Raw genomic sequence first — 23,384 nt, 5'->3', positions numbered from 1 at the left:
AAGCTCAGGAAAGTTAAAATCTACCAATGAACAGGTAGAAACTTCAGTCAGCTCACTCATAGCACAGTTTTGGCCACCAAAAATAAAAAAAAACTGGAAGGTTAGCTCTCTGACCAGCCCCAGTCAGAGCCATGTTAACTCAGAGAATACAAGGCCTGCAGCTCACAGAACAGGTTGAGGCAGGTAGAGGAGGGAAGCACAAGGGGGAAAACAAACAACAAACTGGTTTCTCCTAAAGCAACAGCTGTCACCTATGCAAATCTCGCTTAACTACACAAGTTCAAATGTTGAACAGGTGTGCAAACATTAGAAGAGCTGTCTCCTCCACACCTGCAAGTTAATTCACATAAGTCATGTTTCAAGTTACACCACTGTGCAAGACAGGAGGAACAATACCAAACCCTACTAAACAAGTGAATTTAGATACACCTGACTACAGCTGGCTCTGGCCCCACTGTTCCTAAGGCAGTGCAGAGATTTTTTTTTAAAGCAATTGCTGTATCATTTGCAAAACATTACTGTCATTCACATACTTTAACTCATTACCATATTACTAAAGTACCAAGGATTACCTAGGAATGTTTATAACAGTCAACTCAAAAGTAGCAAACAGTGCACTGAGAAACTCAGTAGCAGTTCAGTACGGTTCCTCTATTTACTCATAGGTAACTTTTGCACAACCACTCCCATTGTTGCCTTTTTTCCTGTTTCCCAAAAACATTTCATAAAGTCAGGTTTTACTTTACTGACTAATGATTGAAGAGGCAAAGGCTGTCAGTAACAGAGGCAGAGCAGTTACTCTCTTGAAACACATGTGTGCTGGCAATATGCAGCTGAACACAGTCTGCACTTTTCCAGTCAGCCATCTAAAGCACTTCCACCCCTTCCTTTAGAATGGCAACTCTGAGATGAACTTCACCTTCAGGATAATCAGGATTAAGAAAACAGGACCTCCTTGAAATACGTGGGCCCCATTTCCAGGGGTCACAAGTACAACAAACTGTCCTTTCCTAGACAGCATTCACACAAACCTACTCATGCCACAGTTCACATACTTGAAATACTCTCCAAGAGCTGAAGAATGAGTATCACTTGATGTCAGTGGTTTTAACACACATCAATTTGCAGGAACAATTACTAAGAAGCCCAGGCACAGACATCTGAACCACAGCAAAAGGGCTGGGTAATTAAAGTGAATGTTACAGACTTGAACCCTTCTCTCACCAAACAAGCTTTGTGTCCATCAACACGTACAAAAGGTAAGACACCCAGTAAAAGAGAAGGAAAAGAAACACCCCAGAAAACCCAAGCTGATCTGCTTGACTAAAGAACTCAAATACTGTCTTTAGTGGGATGGTGTTTGCATGCTAAGGTCCTGCCAGGCACACGACACTTAAAAGCAAGACTGACATCAGCATCTGAGGTCCTGCTAAAGCTCTCATGTACAGAGGCAGCAGACAAGCCAGCTCCAGGCAGTCACCACTGCAGCAGGAGGCACAGCAGCAAGCTTTACATATTTCAAGAGACATCAACAGAAAAAAAACAACATTCAGCTATTACATTGAGTACAGAGAACGCACATTTATAGGTACATCTCATCAACAAGCTGCTGCCATGTAGAATACTGAGAAGGTTGTTCTAAACCCAAGTGTCACAAACAAGGTTTTCAGCAGTTGCATGCATATGACAGTGAAAGGTCATCTACCTCCTTGCACATAGGGAAGATGGTGTACTTTCCTCAAACTTGCTAGAGACAAAAATCAATGTTTACAAGTCCCCAAAAAATATATCATGAGGGCTTATAAGAAGAAATTACTCATATCCCTATGTAATGATTACTGGTTGACTGAAAATTAGGTCCTAGATACCCTGGTTTTATAATAGGGAACCTGAACAAATACAGCTCCCTATTCAATTGAAGGGCCTTGTCCTATCAGATGAATCCTTGAGACTACAGTTCTTACACAGGAAGATTCAACTAGAAAGGGTTTCACTGCCCTGTTTATGGCTGTACACTTCTAGCAGCCAAGAAAAGCATATGCGGTGCTTAAATACCTGAGACAGCCCCTGAGCTCAGGGCAGAACAGATGAGCATGAAAGGAGTAGGACTTGCTCTTGCATAGCAAAAAGTGCAACAACTTGAATATTGCAAGACATTATTGCTTAAAGCTTGCCAGACCAAGACAAAAAAAAAAAAAAAAAATCAAGAATTACCACATTGTATCTGTCACTCAGCTCTGGAACAACCACTGTCCACAGTCTAAGTGCCTATTTTGTTTCAATCTTTCCCTGCACTCTGCTACAGTTCCTCCATAATACCAAAGCTATTTTATATATACAAATTCGTATGCTGACAAAAGAGGAAATGGGTGTAAGAGACATTCTTGTGCTTAGCTACTGAAACATCAAACCCTGAAACATTTCCCAAAAAAGCCACAGTGAAGCTGTAGAAGATGAATCTGTTGTCTGAAATTATCCACACAGACAATGAAATTGATTGAGAGCATTCAAATGTATTAGAATTAATCAATTTCAACTTTGACTGAAAACAATTCTAGCAGCTTCCAGCTGAAGAAAACTTATCAGTGGGATAGGATTCATCTCAAGCACCTCACCACTTCCCCATATTTCTTATTCCTTTATTTATATATATTTATAGTATGGGCTCCCACCAGAAGCAACTAAAGGTACCACTGTTTGGAAAACACCACTTCCCCTTGTTTGTTACAGGTGGAACTGATCACATCTCAAAATCCCTGAGCCCTCTTTCCTCAAATCACATGATTTAGAGAAAAATTATTGTTTCATACAAGTTTAAAAGAGTCAGGACATACAAACGTAGCCCACTAATTTCTCTGCAAGTCAAGTACCATTAGAACTTGCTTTATGGGGGCCACCATGATTTGGGTCTGCTGCAATAAGAAAACAAAACTCTTCAGAAAAACAGTTTATTCAAGTTAAAGTAAAGGTCTCGTAAGGGAAAGCAAAAAAAGCAGACAGCTTTCAGCTAGACAACCAGCCACTCATGTTGAGAAGTATTTTACACAAGGGAAAAATCTAGCACAGACATTTCAGATCATTCTTACATCATTATTGTCTAGTCATGCACATCCTGAGTGTTGCATCCTACATCAACACCTAATAAAAAGGTAGGGGGTTAAATAAAATACTCAGTGGTTACCAGTGCCTGAGCAGGCAAGTAGTGTTATCTACCCTTGTGCACAAACTCCATTTCAGGAGCAAGATGATCAGGCAGACAAACCCAGCCTGGCTGAGCTACCTGCACTTCCTCCAAAGCTGCATCAGCAACAAGCTCATGTTCAAGGGCTTCAATTCAGCTCCTACCCTGACACAGACAGACCACTGCTAAGACAAAAGGACATGAAAATGCACTATGAACTCCTGTCCACTGAATCACAACGATCCCATTACTTTCTAGTTCATTAGGATCACCTCTTAACCATGTAAGGATTTTTTCAGAACTTCTAACCTGAATTATCTTATTCCAAACTGCCCATTATCAGCAGCCCTACTGCCATATGTAAGTACTAAAAGACTGCAACAACTAATGTAATTGATGTTAATTACCAAAGCAAATACTATTTCCACTAGCAAAGTCTCCTATAGTGGGCACTGCCACAACTGCTTACACTCAGTTTAACCTGAAAACCAGACCACATGTCACATTTAATAGAAGCAAGTGCACCTCTCCTTCAAAATCCAGTACCCTGGAGGCTTTTCCTAAAGCAGGCAAACAGAAAAGGCCTTTCCATGAGTTCTCTATTCATTAAATCCCTACAAAAAGGGGAACAGATTCCTGGCTGTTTTTCAGTAACAAATACCTTAAACAAAGACTGTTTAGAAACAGTACTAGAAGCTCTGAAGGCATGATATTGTTTCAGCATGAGTGGAGGTCATCACTACAGTAATATATACTTGGTTTGCAGTAACCCTGCTGGCAAGTACAATTCAATAAAAACAGCTGACCAGCACAGTTAACCTCAAAATTCCACTGTCTAATAAAGTAAGTTTAGTACCACATTTAGTTATTGTGCAAACACAGGATAGCCTCCACTTAAATGCACAGCACTGATATGAGGATAACTGGCAAAAAAAGAATAAAAATCAAACAAGTCACATAAGCTAGCTAGCTGTCTAAAAGCCAATGTGCTAGCTTCAGTTTTAAAGCAAATTTTTAACTCTAAATGTCACCACAACTAAAGCAGTGTTTATTTTAGTGACAGGCAGGGGGCTGGCAGAAGAAATTAATATTTAGTCTTGAGAGAAATGTAATTATCTTTACAACCCACAGAAACTATGTGGAATGCAGTTATTGCACATCTTAAACTCTACTTTGGTCCACTTAAGATAAATTATTCTCTTCTACCTTTTTCTACAGACCACTAGCAGTCAGGGAGATCTAAAAAGAAAAAAAGGGACCCAGTTTAATTCACCTGCTGTGTTGCTGCTGATGTATGAAATTCATTGTGCCACAAACCACCAGAAAAATTTCAGGATCCCAGAGAGCTCAGCATGCAGCAGGTGAAAGGGCACTAGAACTTCCCCATCTGTGGTTTTTTTATCCAGATATTTCATCTGAGCAAAATTCAACAATTTAACTGTCCAGGGGTTCTTGCCCTAGGAATAGCCCAAGACCAAAGATGCAGCAGCTTCAAATACACTGGTATAATCTCTACACACAACACCAGACATACAATAACAGAATTTTAATGGCTAAAAGAATCATTCTATAGCTGTACCCAAGCCTTTTTCATTGTGGCAGATTGCAGTACCATCAACAGCTGCACTACAGGAAACAAGTTTTTGTTTATTTAAAAACGTATGCTACACTAAGTATTTTTCTTCACTTAAAAACACTATCTACCTAAAACTAAAAAGAGTTAGAGGATTAGTTTAACACATGATTAGACTTGTACCATTCAGATTAAAATAATACATCCTTTCTTTGAAGGATTTCAAAATCTTGTTCTGCAGTCAGGCAAGCAATCTGTTCACATGACAACAGAAGAGTATTTCAAATCTAACACAAACACAATAAAACAAATGGCCAGTGCCTGAACTCTATTAAGAAAAAACTGAACAGAAAATGAGGCATTTTAACCTAAGAACATGGTAAAACATTTTGGTGCAAGATGAATGCTGGGCTATACCACTAAGTGCAGAGAAATTCACCTGCACATAGCAGACTACAATCCACATTTCCACAGATCATAGAGAACACTACTCAGGTTTCAAGGGTCAATACTAATTGGTTAGTGATACCAGCAACTCTTGTTTCACCAGTGAGAACCTGCCCACACATTCAAAAAGCATGAACACCTCTAAATCACAATTGATTTCTACAGTACCTACACACAAGCCAATAAAGCAATGCACTTGGCTTAATTTAATGCAACACATATGAAATAAAAGGAAGATTAAATATTGTGTGTACAGTTTTGTCACCAGCAAGCATCATGCAAACACTGATAGGACAGTCTGGAACCATAGATAAACAGTAGTCTGTTTAATACAGGACTTATCATTCCACTAGAAACCTACAGTCTACAGGGCAAAATTCCCCATGCAAAGTGCTTCTGCCTTATGAGACAAGAAATTGATTCTCACCTGTTTACTTGAGTTTTAAGACTCTGTACAACTTAAAATAAACACTGAAGACTTTTTGCTCATTGCCTATTAGAACTTGATTTTTGTCTGTATGGAAGACAAGTTTCTGAACTGAGTATTTTCTGGATATTATAATGCAAATTTTGGGACCTCCTTAAGAGATCAATCCACCAAAGTCCGCTTTGATAAGACAACTTCTGAACAAGACTTCTGGCATCAAGATCCATTAAAAAAAACAAGCTGAATTTTGTCCTTCCTGATTGCTGCACTGTCCAACCTACCACTCAAGCCACAAACTGAGACCGCACTTGGGGTCCTGATTCAGATGCAAGTCAGATTTGCACCAGGATGCACTACCAGGCCTGGCATAGAATATTACCTAGAGCAACATTTACAAAGCAACTCCACCATCTTCAAAAATTTGGAGACCATTTCTAATGTACTTGAAGTTATCTCAGCACACTTGTTCCTCCAGGACTAATAAACCACAAGTCCAACTCTTTTGCATCAACATTAACACATGCAACAAGTGAGGGGCTCAAATCACTTTACTGGTGATTTTTACAAAATGGACTACAAGAAATTCCTATTACAGTACTATTATACATTCAGAACAAGCCACTGATATCAGAGTAGATTCTTGTATTACTATGAGACATCGAGGAACTGTATTTCCAAGAAAACAAAATGCATAGAACATTCTAACTTCAAGTACAATATCCAGTCTTCATTGAGGATACATTTGGAAAATTGTTCATGCCATTATTTTGGTCATGTCAGAAGTATTAACACAGCATTCAAGCCCCTAGCACCATACTCCACCTGTATTCCTTTGGTCTTACAAGGCAATAGGGAAGCTTATTTCCCACCTTGTTGTGGGCTGACCTTGGCTGGGCACTTCATACTCCCTGATCTGTTCTATCATTTCTCTTCTCAGCAGGACAAGAGACAGAAAATACCATGGAAAAAAAATCATGGGTTAAGATAAAGGCAGTTTAATAAAGCAAAGGTCATGTAGAGAAGCAAAGGACAACAAAAAACCTACTCCCTGCTTCCCACTGGCAGACATGCCCAGCCACTTCCCAGGAAGTAGGGCTTCAGTACACTGAATGTTGTTCCAGAGCACAAATGTCACAGTAAGTGGCACAAAGCTCTGTGGAGAGACTGGAAATTTCCTCAACATACATCTTTCATTTCTTACTGGACTTAAAAGTACAGAAATGTTCTGGTCAAACAGACAAGTGTTTAAGTTTTGTATGCTGGATATATCAAAACAGGTACTAGATGGTTTTCACAAAAACAAACATTTAATGCTGCAGTACAGCTGTGTTGGACAAAGCAATAGCATTTATTCATTTTTTACCTTTTTTCAGAGCTTCTAAAATGCTTCAGCTTTTAAAATGTTTCACCTGAAAATAGAACATAACTTACCTTTCAATTAAAAAGCCCAAAATGTAAGACAAACGAAGTTTTTCAAACAATAGAGCAGGACTGAAGACAGGTAGAAGAGGTGTTTCTACAGATGAATCACTGCTGCTACAGTATAATAAACAACAGTGACATCCATATTTATGCGCATGCCAAGGGCCAAGCTAAATCTAGTCTGTAACAAACAGCACTATGTTTTGAAATAGTTTGCTACAAAGTTCCAAGAACACAAAAGTCTGCCATTAGAGAAACCTTCTCCTAGTCTGAATTACACCAGAGAGCCTGGGGAAAGAAGAAACATTTCTTCTTTCTACATCCTCACACTCCAAGACTTCTGGAAGTGTTAGTGCCATCTTGCCATCCACTTAACTTTTGCAATAGCACTACATACTACTTCGAAGTGGGATCAAGACAATTATCCATTTTTATTAACTTATCCAAAATCAGTCTGTCTTTATGCTCCCACAAACATTGGAATTCACTTTTAATAGTGCTTCTCTACCCACAGAACGTCAAGCAGCTCAAGATGTTTAGAACATCTTACACAAAAAGCCATACCACTAACCTACCCTCCTCCATGCTCTGCACTTCCATTTCTTGCTGTATTTTAGTTTTGAGCAAGCTTTCCACACTATCCTTAATTTAGAAAACTTCCTATGAACATTCACAAATTCCCACTGTTATTCAGAGAATCTTTAATGACTACCAAAAATATGACAGTCTGAACTCACACAAATTAAAACAAGCTGGTTTATCATTTTCAGTTAATTTTCCACAAGCCCTTACATGCAGGTGTTCACATGCTTACCCAGCACCTTGCTCTGTGGTACACTGATGCTTCCTAGGGAGACAAAACATCTGCAAATCCATCAGTACAGAGAAATCCAGTGCTGAATGAATTTCTGAAGCTGAATACAGTTAAGTAAGAAAGTCCAAAGGCAACAGAGAACTTCAGTTCCTCAGGAGAAACTCCAATACACTTCAGTAACTGAGGCCTCCTTACTCAGGCATTACAAGCTCAGGTCACCTTTGCCTTCAGTTCCACCAGGCTAAGGGAAGAAAATTAATCCAGAGGATGGGAAGAGTACAGGCAACGTCTATCAGCCTTTAAAAGTCAAGAGATCAAAGCTTTCTTACTAAGCAGCAGTAAATCATTACAAAGTCAACTTAATTTCCAAGTGACACTAAGGAGCTAAGGTTCCTGATCAGGTAATGAAAGTACCTCTACGATAATTTGTTATTACACTACCTGCACTTTGTCTATCCCTCACACACCAGTATTTCTTATGACTCAAAATTTACCTGTCACAAGGCAAAGACGTGAAAAGGTATTGAGAAACTTGTACATCTATGTACAAGGGGATGGCTTCCAGACAGCAAATTGGACACAGCTGCTCTTTAGTAATAGCACTGTCAGGAACAAGTTCTTGGTAGCAGATTAACACACTACTTTTCTATAATATTTAGCCAGATCAGAACAGAATCCCTTCTGAAAAACCTAAACTACAGATTCTGCCAACCCTCTATTCTGTGCTTTTCCTTCTTAAAGCATGGAAAGCACAAATAGTCTATGCCTAGGAAACTGTTAAACTCATCCCTCAATTAGTCAAGGAAAAATAAAGCAAGAAAACCTTCACTGTTGCTACCCACATAGAGTAAGGAAAATACTGAGAAAATGTGTCATTTTAACTCCTCCTAAGCCACTTCCCAGACAAATATATAAGAAGTTAAAGTTGAGGAGAAAACCACCTATAAATAAGTTGCTGTGGTGCCCAGAACATCAGCACCCTTCCAGAAGATATTCTTAGAACTGCCCTTGATAATGCACACAATAAACCAGAAAATGTAAATCATCACTTCAGCAGGATATAAAACTCCTCTCTTTTCATAAAGGTACTCATTGTGTAAACTGTTCTTTGAACAATAACCCAAACATCTGCATTAACGAACAGAAGCCTGCTAAACAATGTCCCTCCTTAGTCATGACAGGAGCCATCTGTTCATCCAGCTAACGCCAGGCAAGCATCACCACAACTTGCTCACGTTATGCACCCTTGTACTCCATGTTTCAGTCCATGCTATTTGTGTTTCCAAACTGCAATGACACTGGTGGCATTAATCATACCACCAGAAGTACTAACACACACACCCCTAGTTTAAAACAGTTAAAAAAATTACCTCTGGTCTTCAATTAAAAGACATAAGGGGACCATAGGCTTTTATGCATAGGGATGCCAGCATGTAGTTTCTGTAGTCATTCTTATTCTGTTGGATGCACTTTCTCTGTTCTTCCTTCCTATACATTTTTAATATACTTAGCCTAGCTGCTCCTTCAACCAAGTGCTACTTTTTAAGGGGACACTTCATGGAGTTTACTGGATTCTACTCAAAATTCCCACTAAATTTTCACGGGTTAACCCTTGCATCCAGAAATACTCGAGTAGGTCCCGTTATTCCAAAATTCGGCACCCTACTGAAGTGAATACCTTTTCATGCATCTTGCCCACGCAGCTCTACAAGCTCCCTACTCTCACTACTGCCGAGGTTAGCAGCTCATCACTTGCTGCTGCTGGATTCGCCCGTGCACTGGCCAGACCCTGGTACCCAGCACAGACAACAAAACCAGCCGCCCCGGCGGACACACGTTTTACCGTGTTGAAACCTGGCGTGGGCAGGGCCGAGGGGCAAGGGAGAGGGACCCGAGCCCTCCCAGCCCCCGGCTGCGGGGTGTGCGGCTGCCGCCTGTAAAGAGAGAAGCGGGGACTGCTCCGTACCTGACCCAGTTGTCGCGGAACTTGCTCTGCTGGGGCTGGTTCAAGTAAATGGTGCGGGCTGGTGCCTCGTCCAGATCCGCCGCGGACGTGGCTCCGGACATCTCATCATCCGCCTTCTTGTAGCCCGAGGTGGAACAGACAGGTCCTGCAAGGAGAGCGCGGCGGGGAGGCGGTCAGCGAGGGGCCGCGCCCAGCCGAGCCGGGCCGGCAGCTCCGGGGCCGCGCCGCGGGGAAGGGCCGCGGTGGGCGGCGGCTGCGAGCGCGCCCTGCCCGCTGTTTACCGCGGCGGCGGCTGTAAATAACGCGGTCCGGGGAGGGGGCGGCGGGGCGGCCGCAGCCAGCTGGCGGCGGGGACAGCGCGGGGCCCGCGCCCCCCGCCCGCGGGGATGGGCCGGGCCCCGCCCCGGGAGCGCCGCCCCCGCTCCCGCCGGGAAGCGCCGGGCCGCCCCCCCGCGCCCCGTATCCGCCGCCTCCAGCCTCCCAGGCTCCGTGCGAGGGAGGGAGGGAGGCAGCCAGCATCCTGCGCACCGCCGCGGGCTCCGCGGCCCCTCGGCTCCTTGGCGCTGCCCGCCCGCTGCCAGCGCGTCCCGAGCCCCAAGCCGCGCTCAGGGAGCGGCGCAGCATCTCCGCCAGAGCCCTCCCAGACCCACACGGGCGGACCGAGCTGCCTTCCCCCGGCCCGGGCACCGAACGGGGCTACGGCCGAGCATCTGGGGAGTCCGTCCCTAAAGCTAAGGCTCGGACTGAATTGATAAAAAAAAATACTGCCTTGCCTTACACCTGCAACTTCAAAGCTTTGACTTTAAGCGGCAGAAGCAGAAGGTAATTTTCATTTCCCACTGGGTCTGGAGTGAATTGAGTTCCATAAGCATTGTTTACTTTTACATTAAAAGAACGCAAAAATATAAGGGAAAGGAGCTAGCTATTCCCTCTGTCAAGCCTCAAAACATTACCGAAGTTGTGGAGACAGATTTATTGCTTTCCCCTTCCCTCCTGAGCCATGGAGATATCTTACATATTTACAGCTCAACTAAATGAAAGTAAGAATTTATCAGTTTATTTAATAAGCCATGGACTTACAAGCTAGCACAGGTAGCTCTAGACAAGTGTATGACAACTTGTTTCATAAAAATCTAGTACAGGTGTTATGTTAGCATTATTTGAGAACTTCATTCAAAGGGTAACAGAAGCAATAAACTGTCCTGTGAAACTGTAAAGCAGTAAACCTACTGTAAAGCCAAATCTGTTTCTGATTGCTGTATGAAGCTAAGATGATACTGCAACAAGCTGATCTGATCAGATAGCGGTTACAAAGGACTCCTGCAATGAATGGGAGAGGCCCATGAAATTACATCCTCCTTAACTAAAGTTGAAGGGAAAATTATCAGTCCTATACAACCTTAGCATATTGAACAGGTAGGTATTTGTACAGTGTGAAAACCTGTCCTGTTTAACAGAAGACCCTTTTAAACTAACTCGCCCTTTTAAATCCCACTCACCTCAGACCTTCCCAAGCCTTGGCTCTGTTATTGCCAGTGCAAACAGGCTCGGGATTCTCCAGGCGTCAGCCACTGGAGGGCAACGTTACCCATTGCTCGTACACCACGGTCATGCACACAACCTTTCCGGGACGACAAGGCCGATGTAATTAACAGACTGATGTGCTTTCAACAGCACCGCCTCTTGCCCAAGGCAAGTGTTGCACACTGTGAAATCATACTTTGGTGACATTAAGCTGACTTGCAAGTTCGAGGCTAAATAATTGATTTTCTTTCATTACAGTTGATATCAATTCAGACAGCAAAAATATGCCAGCTCGATCATTTTTACTTTGTGAAAAGAGACAAATTCAGAAAGTGAAATAGGAAGACTGTAGACTATGCAAGGCTATGCCATTATGATACTATATTAAGTTACTCAGCCTGAAGAACCTTGCCATGACACAGAAGACCACTCAGCCTTGCTGAATGGATATTTTCCCCTTCAGAAAAACAGAACTAAATGCTCTACTGGATATTTGTTGTCCTTTCCCATTGATTTCATGTTGTGTAACTGCAAAGGAGATCCAACAACAATACTCTTAAGAGCATTAAGTGCAAGGAAGCAGCTTTCATCGGTTTTCCTAATCAAGTGCCAGAAGAGAAGTGCAATTATTCTAGAACAAACATGCTGTAAAAATTGTTGGTTTTTTCCAGAGACCTTACTTATTTGGGTTTTTTTTTTTCATAACATTCTCTGATGATTGAAATCTTCCTGCTGACTAGTTCTCCTTGCTGCAAAGTATTATGAAGCTGTCCCACAACTTTAAGAATTAACTGAGTCAATACAGCCGATGAAGTTCAGAGGTATTTAGGTTTAATGAACGTACTATCCTTTTGGCTGCTCTCTTCAGGACAGGTGCCTCAGGGACAATTGGTCTCATTCTTTAGATTGCACTGAATTATTTTCAAAGTAGACTTACAAGTGTGTAGAAACAGCTGTAATAAGGCTTTGGGTTTTGAAAGTGGCTCAAGGCAGCTGCTTCAACTCTTAGTGGAATAATGCTCATTTTGGAGATTATCCAATAATCCTGCCCATCAGGAATGCCTTCCACCTCCCTCCCCTGTTACGAAGCAGATCACATCCAAAAGCCTGCAGAGAGTGGCCTTTACTACTGGCTGTAGATCCTCTCCTTTCCCTGTATTTCCAAAAAAGTTAAGGAGCCCTGAGCTTCTGAGGGCCTCCTGGTAGGTAACAATCCCAGAGGTTACACCCCCTGTAGAAGTATCCCCCTCAAGGACACCTGACCACATGCAGATCATCACTTCAGCCACGCAAAAGTAACTGCACCCCTGTTTTTTGTTTCAGAAAGGCTGTGGGAAAACACAGCAGACTTGACCACCTCCAACACTTGTGGAACTTGAAACTGAAGGCTCAGCAGCTCTTATTCACAGTAGCGTTTGCTTCCCTGTATCCAGAGGAATAAGATTCATTGGCTTCACTTAAGGGCATGCCAACTTGTCACTCTATTCCACAAGACTTGGACCTTTCCTGTTATTCACCCTAGGACTTGCAACACTGCCATGCAATTTATTTTGCATCAAACTACTCATGCTTCAATTAGCAATATTAATACCAGACCACTGTCTCATAGGCTCTTCATTGAGAAGAGCTACATCTGATTTAGCTTACGTGTTCAGCTACATCAAATTTTGAATGCCCTAATCACATTGATCTTAAGCCTGCATCACAGAATTGTTTAGGTTGGAAAAGATCTTTAAGATCCTCAAGTCCAACCATGAACCCAGCACTTCCCAGTCCGCTGCTAAACCATGTTCCAAAGACACAACTACCTGTTAAACATCTTCAAAGATGACAATTCAACTACTTAGATCCTTGTGGAATTTAAACATTGTCTAATACACCTTGCTTCAATTCTGAGACACTTTCTGCAAGAGTTTCATACTGCTTCCCACTGTACTTGACAAGTTCAATGAGTCAGACTTGAGTTATAAACTCCCTTATAAAAAGCCCATTCATTTCTTCAAGGCTCTTACTTCACACTATTTAACAAGGTTTCTTCTAAAAATAGATGGGATTAAAGCTTGACAAAAATAAAGAGATTTTATAGCTTTCTCTCATCATTAAGAGAAACCAGACTTGATGCCCTGACAAATTCATATGGCATTTATTATCACTTGAAAAGCAATGAAGTATGGTTTAATACTCTTAAATCACCGGCCCTGCAAAGATGACTTTTCTGCATGTATCTGCCTCCTTAATGCCTGCTCACCAACAGTCATAGCTTCTGCATGATTGAGTAAATAAAGTGTTGTGAATTCCGTAATGTTTTGAAAGATGAGTCACTTGGGATGCTTGTCAACTGTCAGAAGTCACAAGAGAACTCATGCCAAAATTATCACTTTTCACTTAAGTAGATCAGCCAGCTAGTTACTACCTCTAGCTCAGTGAAGTGCTTGATTGCTCTAACAGGTGTTCCATTTTTAAGAACAAATTATTTTAGATCAGTTAAGCCTTTCACCAAAACATCAGAACTACAAGGTATGAGAAACAGCTGGTTTGTAAAGGAAGTTCACCAAAGGCCTCATGCCATTTAGTATTAAAGCAATGTTAAGAGTGTTTACAGCCAAGAATCATACTTCTGATTCTGCACACTGTTTGCAGGACTAGGATCTAGTACAAGAAAGAGCTAAAGTACACTGAGGTAAAGAAGCCACTCTATTTGAGAGCAGAGTTGGACTGCAATTTCCAGGGGTCCTCTTACCTCAAGCACTCTGATTCTAAGCTCAGACACTCACCTCACAAGTTAAACTTGAAGTAGCCATACAATGTTCCCTGTATGCTCCCAACTGTACTAAGTGACAGTTTTGAATTGAGACAAATGAAAGACAGCTTTCCTCAGAGTGAAAGAGAGCCTCACCAAAAGACTCCAACCTTTCTCATTTACAAAAAACCTGGCATTTTTGTTATTGGTTAAGCCTCAAAGAAAGTTATCAAAGCGAACACCTGAACAGCCAAAAGCTGTATTTAGAGAGCTGGCAGACAAGATTAGACTTTTCCTTGCACTGAAAAGCAAATTTGGCTCTCAACAAGCTACCCAGATTCAGTAACGCTCACTTTCTTGGGATAACATTTTTTCACAGCATCACCATCACAAACTGAGTACCAAAAATGACACCAAATGAGGAGTTCTGCACTTCAGAATTGTCAACAAGTTAATACACAATTACTTTGAAGTGTGACTAAATGAGTTTGTTTTACCTGAAATATCTTATTTCTTGCACTATTCCCCTAGCTGCTTTCACCATTCAACAGAAATGCAGCTGAAAGTTAATCTAGACACACATAAGGTAGGAGTTCAAAGAGGCAGAGCACAGCATGCTGGCAACAGGAGATACAGGGCATGAACTTCAGCTACCAGGTCCTCAGAGAGAGCTTTGTTCCACAGGACTGGGCTATCTTGACCTTGAGTTATAACCAGTTCATGTGAAAAAAACTCCTGATGAACAGTACTATGGTTTTAATTTTTAAGAATTTAGAAAACTGCCACAGTGTTCAACAGCATAACACTGTAGGTAAACATTCTGACATACTCATGTCCAAACAAAGGAAGATCTGGCAAATTTCACAGTGGAACTTTTATTTTCTAGTTTTTCTATTACCAGAAGTAATTTTAAATATGCTTCCTTCACTGCAGATCCATGTCCTGCAAATTAAGAGGTCTTTAGATCACCTGCATGCAAGTACCAGAGTTCATAATAGCAGCAGCCTTGAAGTTAATACAGAGTTGCAAAACACCTCTCAGCTCTCTCAAGAACCAAGCAAGAACTGTTCTGCTTTAAGTTTCTGGAAATGATGTGGCTCTTTCATTTTCTAAAGGAGAAGCAAATATGATACAGGATTCCTGCCCAAATGACACCCTAAATCTTAGGAGTAAAGCAAGTTGCATCAAGAAATGAAGCTATTATTTTCTTTAAAAAGTTTTATTTAGTTGATGGGGTTTTAGAAGTGTTTTACTGCAAACTGTTTCAGTTCTGTAAACAGCACCATGGATATTACTAATATTTATCTTTTAAGAACTTAAAGCTTTCAGCAGGTACAGTTAGCATGTGTGGTACCAAATTAACTTAGATGGAAGTATGAAAATATGAACAAATGCTGTCAATTTTAATAGGCAGTTATAAAACTTGCTTCATCTTTCCCAAGCGAGTGCCTAGCAGTTTGAGGCCAACCAGAACTTCCCTTTACTAAAAACAATCTTTTATACATGACAGTAACAAGTGGAGGATTTCCATGGGAATACAAAAGCTGAGTAGCAAAAAGGAGCAAAGTACTGTACATTTTCACCCAGAACTTCACTGGCACTGAGCTTCTGAGCCAGTAGCACCTAATCAGCTTAGAGGGTTAAGAGTGCTTCCATCTAGGATCACAAGGAGGCCATGACAATTCCTAGTGACAGAAAATGGTTGTCAGCTTCAACATACACAGTACATGAGAACACATGCACAGCAACCTTCAGACTATCATCAGGCAAAGCCTCCCAGGCTGGACCATGAGCTCTCTGTCCATCTCCATCATTCCAGCCATTAGGAGCCCTACAACAGGTCTTGTACACTAATGGGCTCAAGTGCTGCCATCATGCAACACCAGAAGTGGACAATAAATCAGTGCAGTTACTGACTGAAATGCTACTGCAGATATCCAAGGGACTACTCAGTCAGTTCAAGCCCCTCCACTTACCAGCTTGTGCAGCAAGGCACAAACAGCATTATGGGCACTTTCAGGAAAGGTTCTGTTTTTCATACAGACTAAAGACAATATGAAACAGAAAAGCTGATTTTCAACTGGTAGGTACATTCTCCAAGTGCCTTTATTACTGGTTTGGATTTTCAGGGGTTCAAAGGGTTTGGGGGTATTTTTGCTTTTTGGTTTTGTTTTGGGGTTTTTTTTAATAGTTGCATGCAGAAAACCTGAAAGCATAGTAAGTGAGCAAAAAACCAGATTAGAGTTCTTCAAACAAGATTTTATTCTTTAAAGTTACCCTGAATTTGTATCTGCCAACAGCTAAACTTAGCAAAAAAACCTTGTGTTCAGCTCAAGCAACTTGACTACTGTGAGTCAAACTTAGGACAGTGGGAGTTAAAGCTCTTGGATAACTCCCCTGTTCAAGTCAGAACACAAAAAGACATCCATGTCTTTACAGCAGATGTTTTAGAGATGCACAGCAAGAAAGAACAGCTATTTTATGCACAGCAGTGAATCAGTTTTGAAGATAAGAATTTTTTTCTATGTGAAATACAGACCAATAAACAAATGGATGGAGACAGTAGCTCCAAAAGGATATTAAAAGCAAATGAAGCTTCAGAAGCACCAGAGAAGACCAAAGGAACATTATTCTCTGGATTCCAGGATGCAAGGAGGAAGTTGTCATCAATCAAGCTAACAGATATTGCACAGGAAAGTAAACAGACACAGGTCTGTAACTTCCCTCCTCCTCTTCACAGCTACGCAATGTGTTGTTTATCAAAATTAACAAGACTAAGAAGGCTACTGTTGGACAGGAAAGTTAGCCACTGGGATAATGCTCATGGACTTCTATCATCTCACAGTGAACTTCAGGGATGCAAAGAATGCTGCTATGCCATGGGAACTCAGCTAAGCCAGGAGATAAGCTTGGATATACACTGGTCAATCCAAGGAGGACCAGTCTGCCTGTGGGATGGAGCTGCAGAAGAACTGCTGTGTTCTAATAAATGCACAGATAATCTCAGTATAGGTGGATCAGTAGCTCATACATGATTGTGTTAACAGACACACAGCATCAGTAGCTCTCACTTCATTTAACTGCACACACATATGCAAGACTTCTTGTAGCTTCAGCTGATGCAAAAGCAACCACTGAGGTTAAAGAAACCAGAAGAACCAGCACTCCATTTGCTTGGCCCTGCTAATGTTAAGCATGAACAGAGTATGTTCCTTGTGAAGTTTAGTCACTTTTCTTGTGTTTATCCCAGATTTAAGCTAAATTTGACAACACTAAAAAAAGATCTTTTTGAATAATTTTAAATTACTAACTAGGAAGTTGTTAGTTCGAAGAAATTCAAGGCAGAAAACACTGCTGCTTTTGAAGAGCAGCCTCCAATTGTAAACGGAATTGCATGCCACAGAGACAGCTGGAGCCTGGATTTTTTTTGCATATGCTCAAATTCACTTGAATGAAGTAGCTAAATGTTATCACAAACAAACAAAACTAATTCCTAGCAGAATATTAGAGACTTCAGAGAACTAAACAGCAGCAACCAGAATATGCTACCTCAGGAGTTCAGCAGAAACTGTATACAAAGAGAATCCAGATGCACTCACACACAAATACTGCATATTTCTAGAGACAGAACAGAACTCTCACTGAGGGAAGGGATAAGAAGCAGATCCACACAATAAAATTCACCTATCTCTGTATGAATAACAGACATTATTCAAACCAAAAAAATCAACTGGCTAAATACTCAGGTATGGGAAAGCAAAGGTGCCTAGAGTTACTTATAGTTTCAAGTCTCCTTGGTGCATTTTCTTTGCTTCTTGAAGTGACAAAATAAAGGCATAATGTTTCTATTCCCTCCAACAATCCTCATATGCAACCTTGGCAAGACCACAAGAAGAATATCGGCCTAAAATAGCTCTTCTCCATCTCGCAAGTAATTTTGTACCTTCTCACTTAATGTCAAAGCCAAGTAGTTTCTGCTGATAATGCTGAACTAATAACACTGCACATGATCTATTCTTATTCTGCCTCAAGCTTCATAGCCACAACTGTCAGCTCAACTCCAAGAATGAAGATGTATCACTAGTGAGTAGAGAAGTTAATTCCCTTTTTTTCCCACCCCAGCTTCCTAACTAACATTACAAAATTATTAGTGGGACCGGTAATTGACACCAGTTCAACCAAGTGGTTCGTTGTTAGTTGAAGAGTTCCCATACTGCATTGAACAAAAATGGTCTTTCTAGAAGCTTCACTCTTATCTAAACTCACTTGTGTATTTACAAGCAGTTTGTCACCAGAACTTGGACTTCAAGAAGGGGTTTTTGGTATATACAACATGTGTTTGATTTATAAGAAGCAACAGCATAGCTGATGCCTGAAAAAATAAATTTCAGGCAGCATATAAATTAGATCTAATAGCCTGACACAAAGTTGAATACTCAGCTACAGCAGAGTTTAAACTGTTCAACACCAGAATTTTAAATAGGCAAACACTGCAGTTCCAGTAAGCTCAAGGAGCCTCCCAAGCTGTCACTAAAATCCCTCAAGTTCAAATCCAAACACTTCCTGTGAAATAGATTTTTTCAAAGCTGTTCAGACAATTTGCACTTCTCAGACTCAGATTCAACTCTGAAAATTGAGTTCCATATGTTCCAGGTTTCCAACAACTTCACAGATACTATAAAGGCATGAAGGCATCCAAAAAAAAAGTCATCAATTTATTTTTCCAACCAACAGTACATGAACAAGTCCCATAAGAAATACCAGTTAAGGCAACTTTAAAGGAGATCACAGAGGCATTGGTTCAGTGAGAACTCAATATATATCAGGCACTACTGTTCTCTCTCTGGGGTTACCTGGTTTTGACACTGTGGGGAACAAGGCTTCTGCTATTGATAATGCCACGTGTCACCACTCCACTGCTCTTTTCAGAATTTATTATTATTTTTAATTCCTGGATAGCATGGCCTACCATACCAACTGTCAGCTGAGTTCAAAACACATGCATGTATTAGAAAACAATGAACAAGTCTACAGCACTTGAGACAGTGTGGAGGGCATTTGATTAGATTTATATTTACATTTAACTTAAGAATTTTGACATACAAGGTGACAGTGCAAATGCAGGTTCATTGGGCAAACACATGAAAACATATTGTGCTCATTCTGCGTGCACTCCCAGCCTCTGAGATAAAATCCTTTGTGTTTCTTTTGAATTTTCTGCTAAAGAAAAAAATCTTTCAATACAAAGGAAAAACCTTTAAACACAAACCATTGCATTTGACAATGCACAACACTAATTCTACTCCCACCTTACTTACAGGGACTGCAATAATAATGAGACTGGATCAGACATGTGGCTGTTGAAACAGTTTCTAGAAAGTGAACATGAGGTGGCAGAAGCTACAGCTACATTGCATTTTTATACTTCAAACAAGAATAAGAACCCCCTCCTGTGAATAATCCCACTGCTCAAGGAGGATCCTGTAGTCCTAGAACTTTTGTCAGACACACCTTGGATAACCATGACGAGTAATCCCATTTGTGGGCCATGTACACAACTATCAAGTACAGCATATCTGTTGTGTGATTAGTGGAATATTTAAAAAACAGACATCAGAAATCTGCTTAGCACAACTGACAGCCAAAGCTAATCCTGTGAAGAAAGCAGCTACAGCCTTCTTGCCTCACACCTTTGAGGCTTGTTTCCCTGTATTAATATTGGTTGAAGCTAAAAATATCTTTGGCGCATCATAATTCTGTTAGCATTCTGACACCCAAGTGCTTTTTCCTTTCTGTTCTACTACACTGCATCTGTTCTATAACAATTTATTAACAGCTTTAAGCATATCAGCTGCAAGCACAGCTGATCTTGATTTCTAAGAGAACAATTTAAACAAGAAAAATAAATGGGTTTCCATTATATGCTCATGATTTAAAGCTGTTTTCTTCTACTAAAAGCCCAGAGGCCTATAACACTGGCTTCTAGCCAACAGTAGATTACAAAGATTTACTGCATACATAGTAACCTTTTGCTCTAAAGCACTCCCAAAGCTGTTGGTCTTAATTCTGCCCGCCCCCGGTCAGTGTAATGCACAACAAAAGCAGCTGCCCATCGTATACAGTTACCTAGAGAGAAGAATCTCTTCCAGCAGCGGCACAGAGACATGATGTTCATTCCTTCTTGCACTGGCTGCATGGAGATGAAAACAGCAGTAGTCCTCCAAAGATCTCTACAGCATTAGCAGGTCTCAAAGCTGATTAAAGTGATCCCCACGGTAATCTGTGAAATATATGTTTGCACTTTCAAACTGCTCCGCACTGGATTCACAGAAGGCAAGTGTGCACTAGGTGCCTGTGTATACCCATGCACAAAGAGACAGCTGTGCCTTTCACTGAAACAGTCTAATAATTTCAACCAGGAAAAAAAAAAAGGGAAAATTCAACATCATCCTGGATTTCAGCACTTGAAACAATGACCTGTCCAATTCCTGGACTCTGACCCCTCCTCCCCACCTCTACCAGGTTTCAAAGCACAATTTCTCAAGTGAAATCCTAGTAGAAAGATGTTCTGTTCCTACCAGAGATGCTATCTGTGATGTTACAGGTCATGAGACCCATTCACCTCTACAGGTATAAAGGGTTATTTTTAACTTACTTTTCTTTGCTTCAGAACAAGGTTAATAGAAAAGTATTTTGGCTGTCAAATGAAAAGGCTAGAAATTATTTCAGCTATCAATATAGGCAATAAAAACCCCTCTCTCTTGAGAAAAGAAAGAGCAGTTTTCACTTTATTTTCACCCAGAGTAAACTCATCACTATGTGCCTCTCCTTAAAGTCATATCTAATTATGTTGGATACATCTTGGATAACCATGATCATTAGTCCTTTTTCGCGGGTCATGTATATAACTATGAAGCACTAAAAACAGCTTTCCAGGGTCCTTCCTCCCTGGCAGTCCTTCTCCCTTCTCCCCATCACTCCATCCAAACTACTTGCTTGCTTTCTGGATAGGGAATAGAAAAGAAAACATCAGCAGCTTGTTTAAAGCCTCAGAAGACAGCTATAGGAGGAAGCAAGGACTTGGCTTCTTGAACTGTACCAGGAGTGACCATCCCAACAAAGCACTGCATCTGTAGATTTCCCTGGGGCCATGAGGCCCACTGGAGTGATACATATTCTATTTTTATCAAGGCAGTACAGTTATGGTAGGACAGCTGTGTGCTCTAAGAAGGCCAGCCCACATTAGCAAGGGGAGGTGTGAAGAACCAGCACTGGCTGTTAATTGCCAACAGCAGCACCTTGGCCAGTTCAGCCTTTCTAAAGCTACCAGCACACAAATGTTGGTGACACCATCAGCTGTGGGGTTCAGTTCTGCTTATGAACTGAACATATCTGTGCAGAGCCAGGCTCCAGATATGAGGGATGTATCAAGCCCATCTCTTTCCACCAAGAGGAAGCTGCATGCACCACCTGACAACTGGCACAACAAAGGCTAGCAAGAGATAATCAAATATTTATGAGCAACATAATGACAGGAAACCATGGAAGACACTGCTAGCTACAAGTAAGTGCTTTTCCCTCAGGAGAGGAAGGTAACTCTAAAATTTTAGGTGCTCTTATCCAGCTTTCATTAGGGAAGCATGTTGCATAATGCATGAGGAAAACATCAGAGAACAATGTTTGAGAACATTATCTATTGCCTACACAGACGCATCCATGAGCAGATAATGTTGTATCTGTTTGTCCTCTGTATATAGTTGTGCTTTAATTTCCTTACTAAAAATACGGTAGAAGCTCACCAGCTGACTACACCAGCCTAGCTTGCCTAAGATATAACTATATCCCTATATATATATATCCTATATAAGATATAAGGACCAAAGATAAGGTCCCATTGTAGGGAACTGCTATCTTGAACCCAAACTTCTTATCTCACCTTTTCCAGGCTGGTGAGGTCTGACAGACTGCAGAGGCACCTCCAACACGTCTAGAGAAGAGTACAGCAATAGCACGAGAAGGGCCAGGCCCAAAGTCAGCCAGGTAGGGTGTTGACTGCTTCCTGTCCTGGGCTCCCACTTGCACCCTACAGCCTCATCCCAGCCATCATAGCCACACTCAATCTACCTTTTTTCAAAGTTTTCTAGATCTCCTTACATCCTTCAACGGCTTGTGTGCTCTGTGAGCTTCTCTCAGAGCAAGTAGAACATCCATAAGCCATATACAGGATACTCAAGAACCATCAGAATGCAGTTTAAGCCAGTACTGTTGGCATATTTACCATCAAGTGCACTGCCTTGCATCAGTACTGCTTTTTATTATTGGAAATCCCTTCCATGCATAATGCTGAGTACCACTGACTCAGTGCTGGCAGCTCCAGGCATTGACAAAAATGAGTCAGACATCAAAACATGACAAAAGCTTTTTTTAGACATCATAATGTTCAGAGTTTTGGAGTTTCAGGCTTGGTTTTGGTCCTTCAAAAAAAAATAAGTACTTCCCTGACCCTTTACAGTAAACACATCACATGTTCAGGATTGCCTGCAATTACAGCTTGATTGTTCTGCAATGCAGGCTCCTCTCCCCACACACTGCTTGAACGTGAGCTAGAAGCTTGACATAATGCTGATCAGAAGTATCATCAAAGCTGGAAGGACTTGCATTTTGCTTTAATGCTGAAGACAAAGTTCATCTCTGATGTAATAGATGTGCTCGCATCTTGCTGGGTCCAACAATTATTCTAGTAAAACAGATTTGAATGTAAGTTTCTTTTTTGTGTGCACTTCCCTAACAGGGTTTTGCTTGTTTAGTATACCTAGCGTGCATATGAAAGGACTAGATTAAAAACAGAAGCTTACAAACAGAACAGAAAGTTGGATAATTCCTTAATGCATTTCTCCCTCAGGGAAACTGTTCACACTTCAGCAAACTTATTAACAATCACAGTGAATGACTAAATATCAGATCAGTTTATTACATATCCACTTGTATCTGCTCCTAAAGTCACCTTGTGATTGTCATGCTGTTTATCCTGACAATCAGAACTACATGCAAGGGGATAAGGCAGGAATGCCTAGCTAAAATGATTCACTAAGGAATGATTCACCAGCAAACAGCAAATATTTTAGATAGCTACCAACATAAGCACGTGAAAATGAAATCTCTAATTCACAAGTGTTGACCCAGTCTCAACACATGCATCCCCACCACAGGTTTCCTGTTTGTAGCCAAGGCACCAGGAACAGCAGGCTAAGGTAAGAGTCAGACCTGTGCAGCACTTGGGCAGCACAAGT

At 41.2% G+C, this 23,384-nt stretch overlaps 1 protein-coding gene across 3 annotated transcripts in view; it reads right to left on the bottom strand.

Moving 5' to 3' along the window:
- Window positions 1-23,384, bottom strand: part of ATP8A2 (ATPase phospholipid transporting 8A2) — a 319,087-nt gene that overhangs the window by 272,803 nt on the left and 22,900 nt on the right. For 2 of the 3 annotated variants that reach the window (XM_036404098.2, XM_054518567.1), the window contains exon 2: window positions 9,831-9,975. In XM_036404098.2, the coding sequence (XP_036259991.1) occupies window positions 9,831-9,975 (145 nt within the window). Of the gene's footprint in view, window positions 1-9,830; window positions 9,976-20,220; window positions 20,306-23,384 lie in introns of those variants that run through there. The other variant, XM_054518566.1, reaches the window with a different exon arrangement.

Source organism: Molothrus ater, chromosome 2, assembly GCF_012460135.2.
Source record: "Molothrus ater isolate BHLD 08-10-18 breed brown headed cowbird chromosome 2, BPBGC_Mater_1.1, whole genome shotgun sequence".
Lineage (NCBI taxonomy): Eukaryota > Metazoa > Chordata > Aves > Passeriformes > Icteridae > Molothrus > Molothrus ater.
The sequence above is the reverse complement of the archived record's forward strand: the minus strand, read 5'-3'. Positions and strand labels throughout refer to the sequence as shown.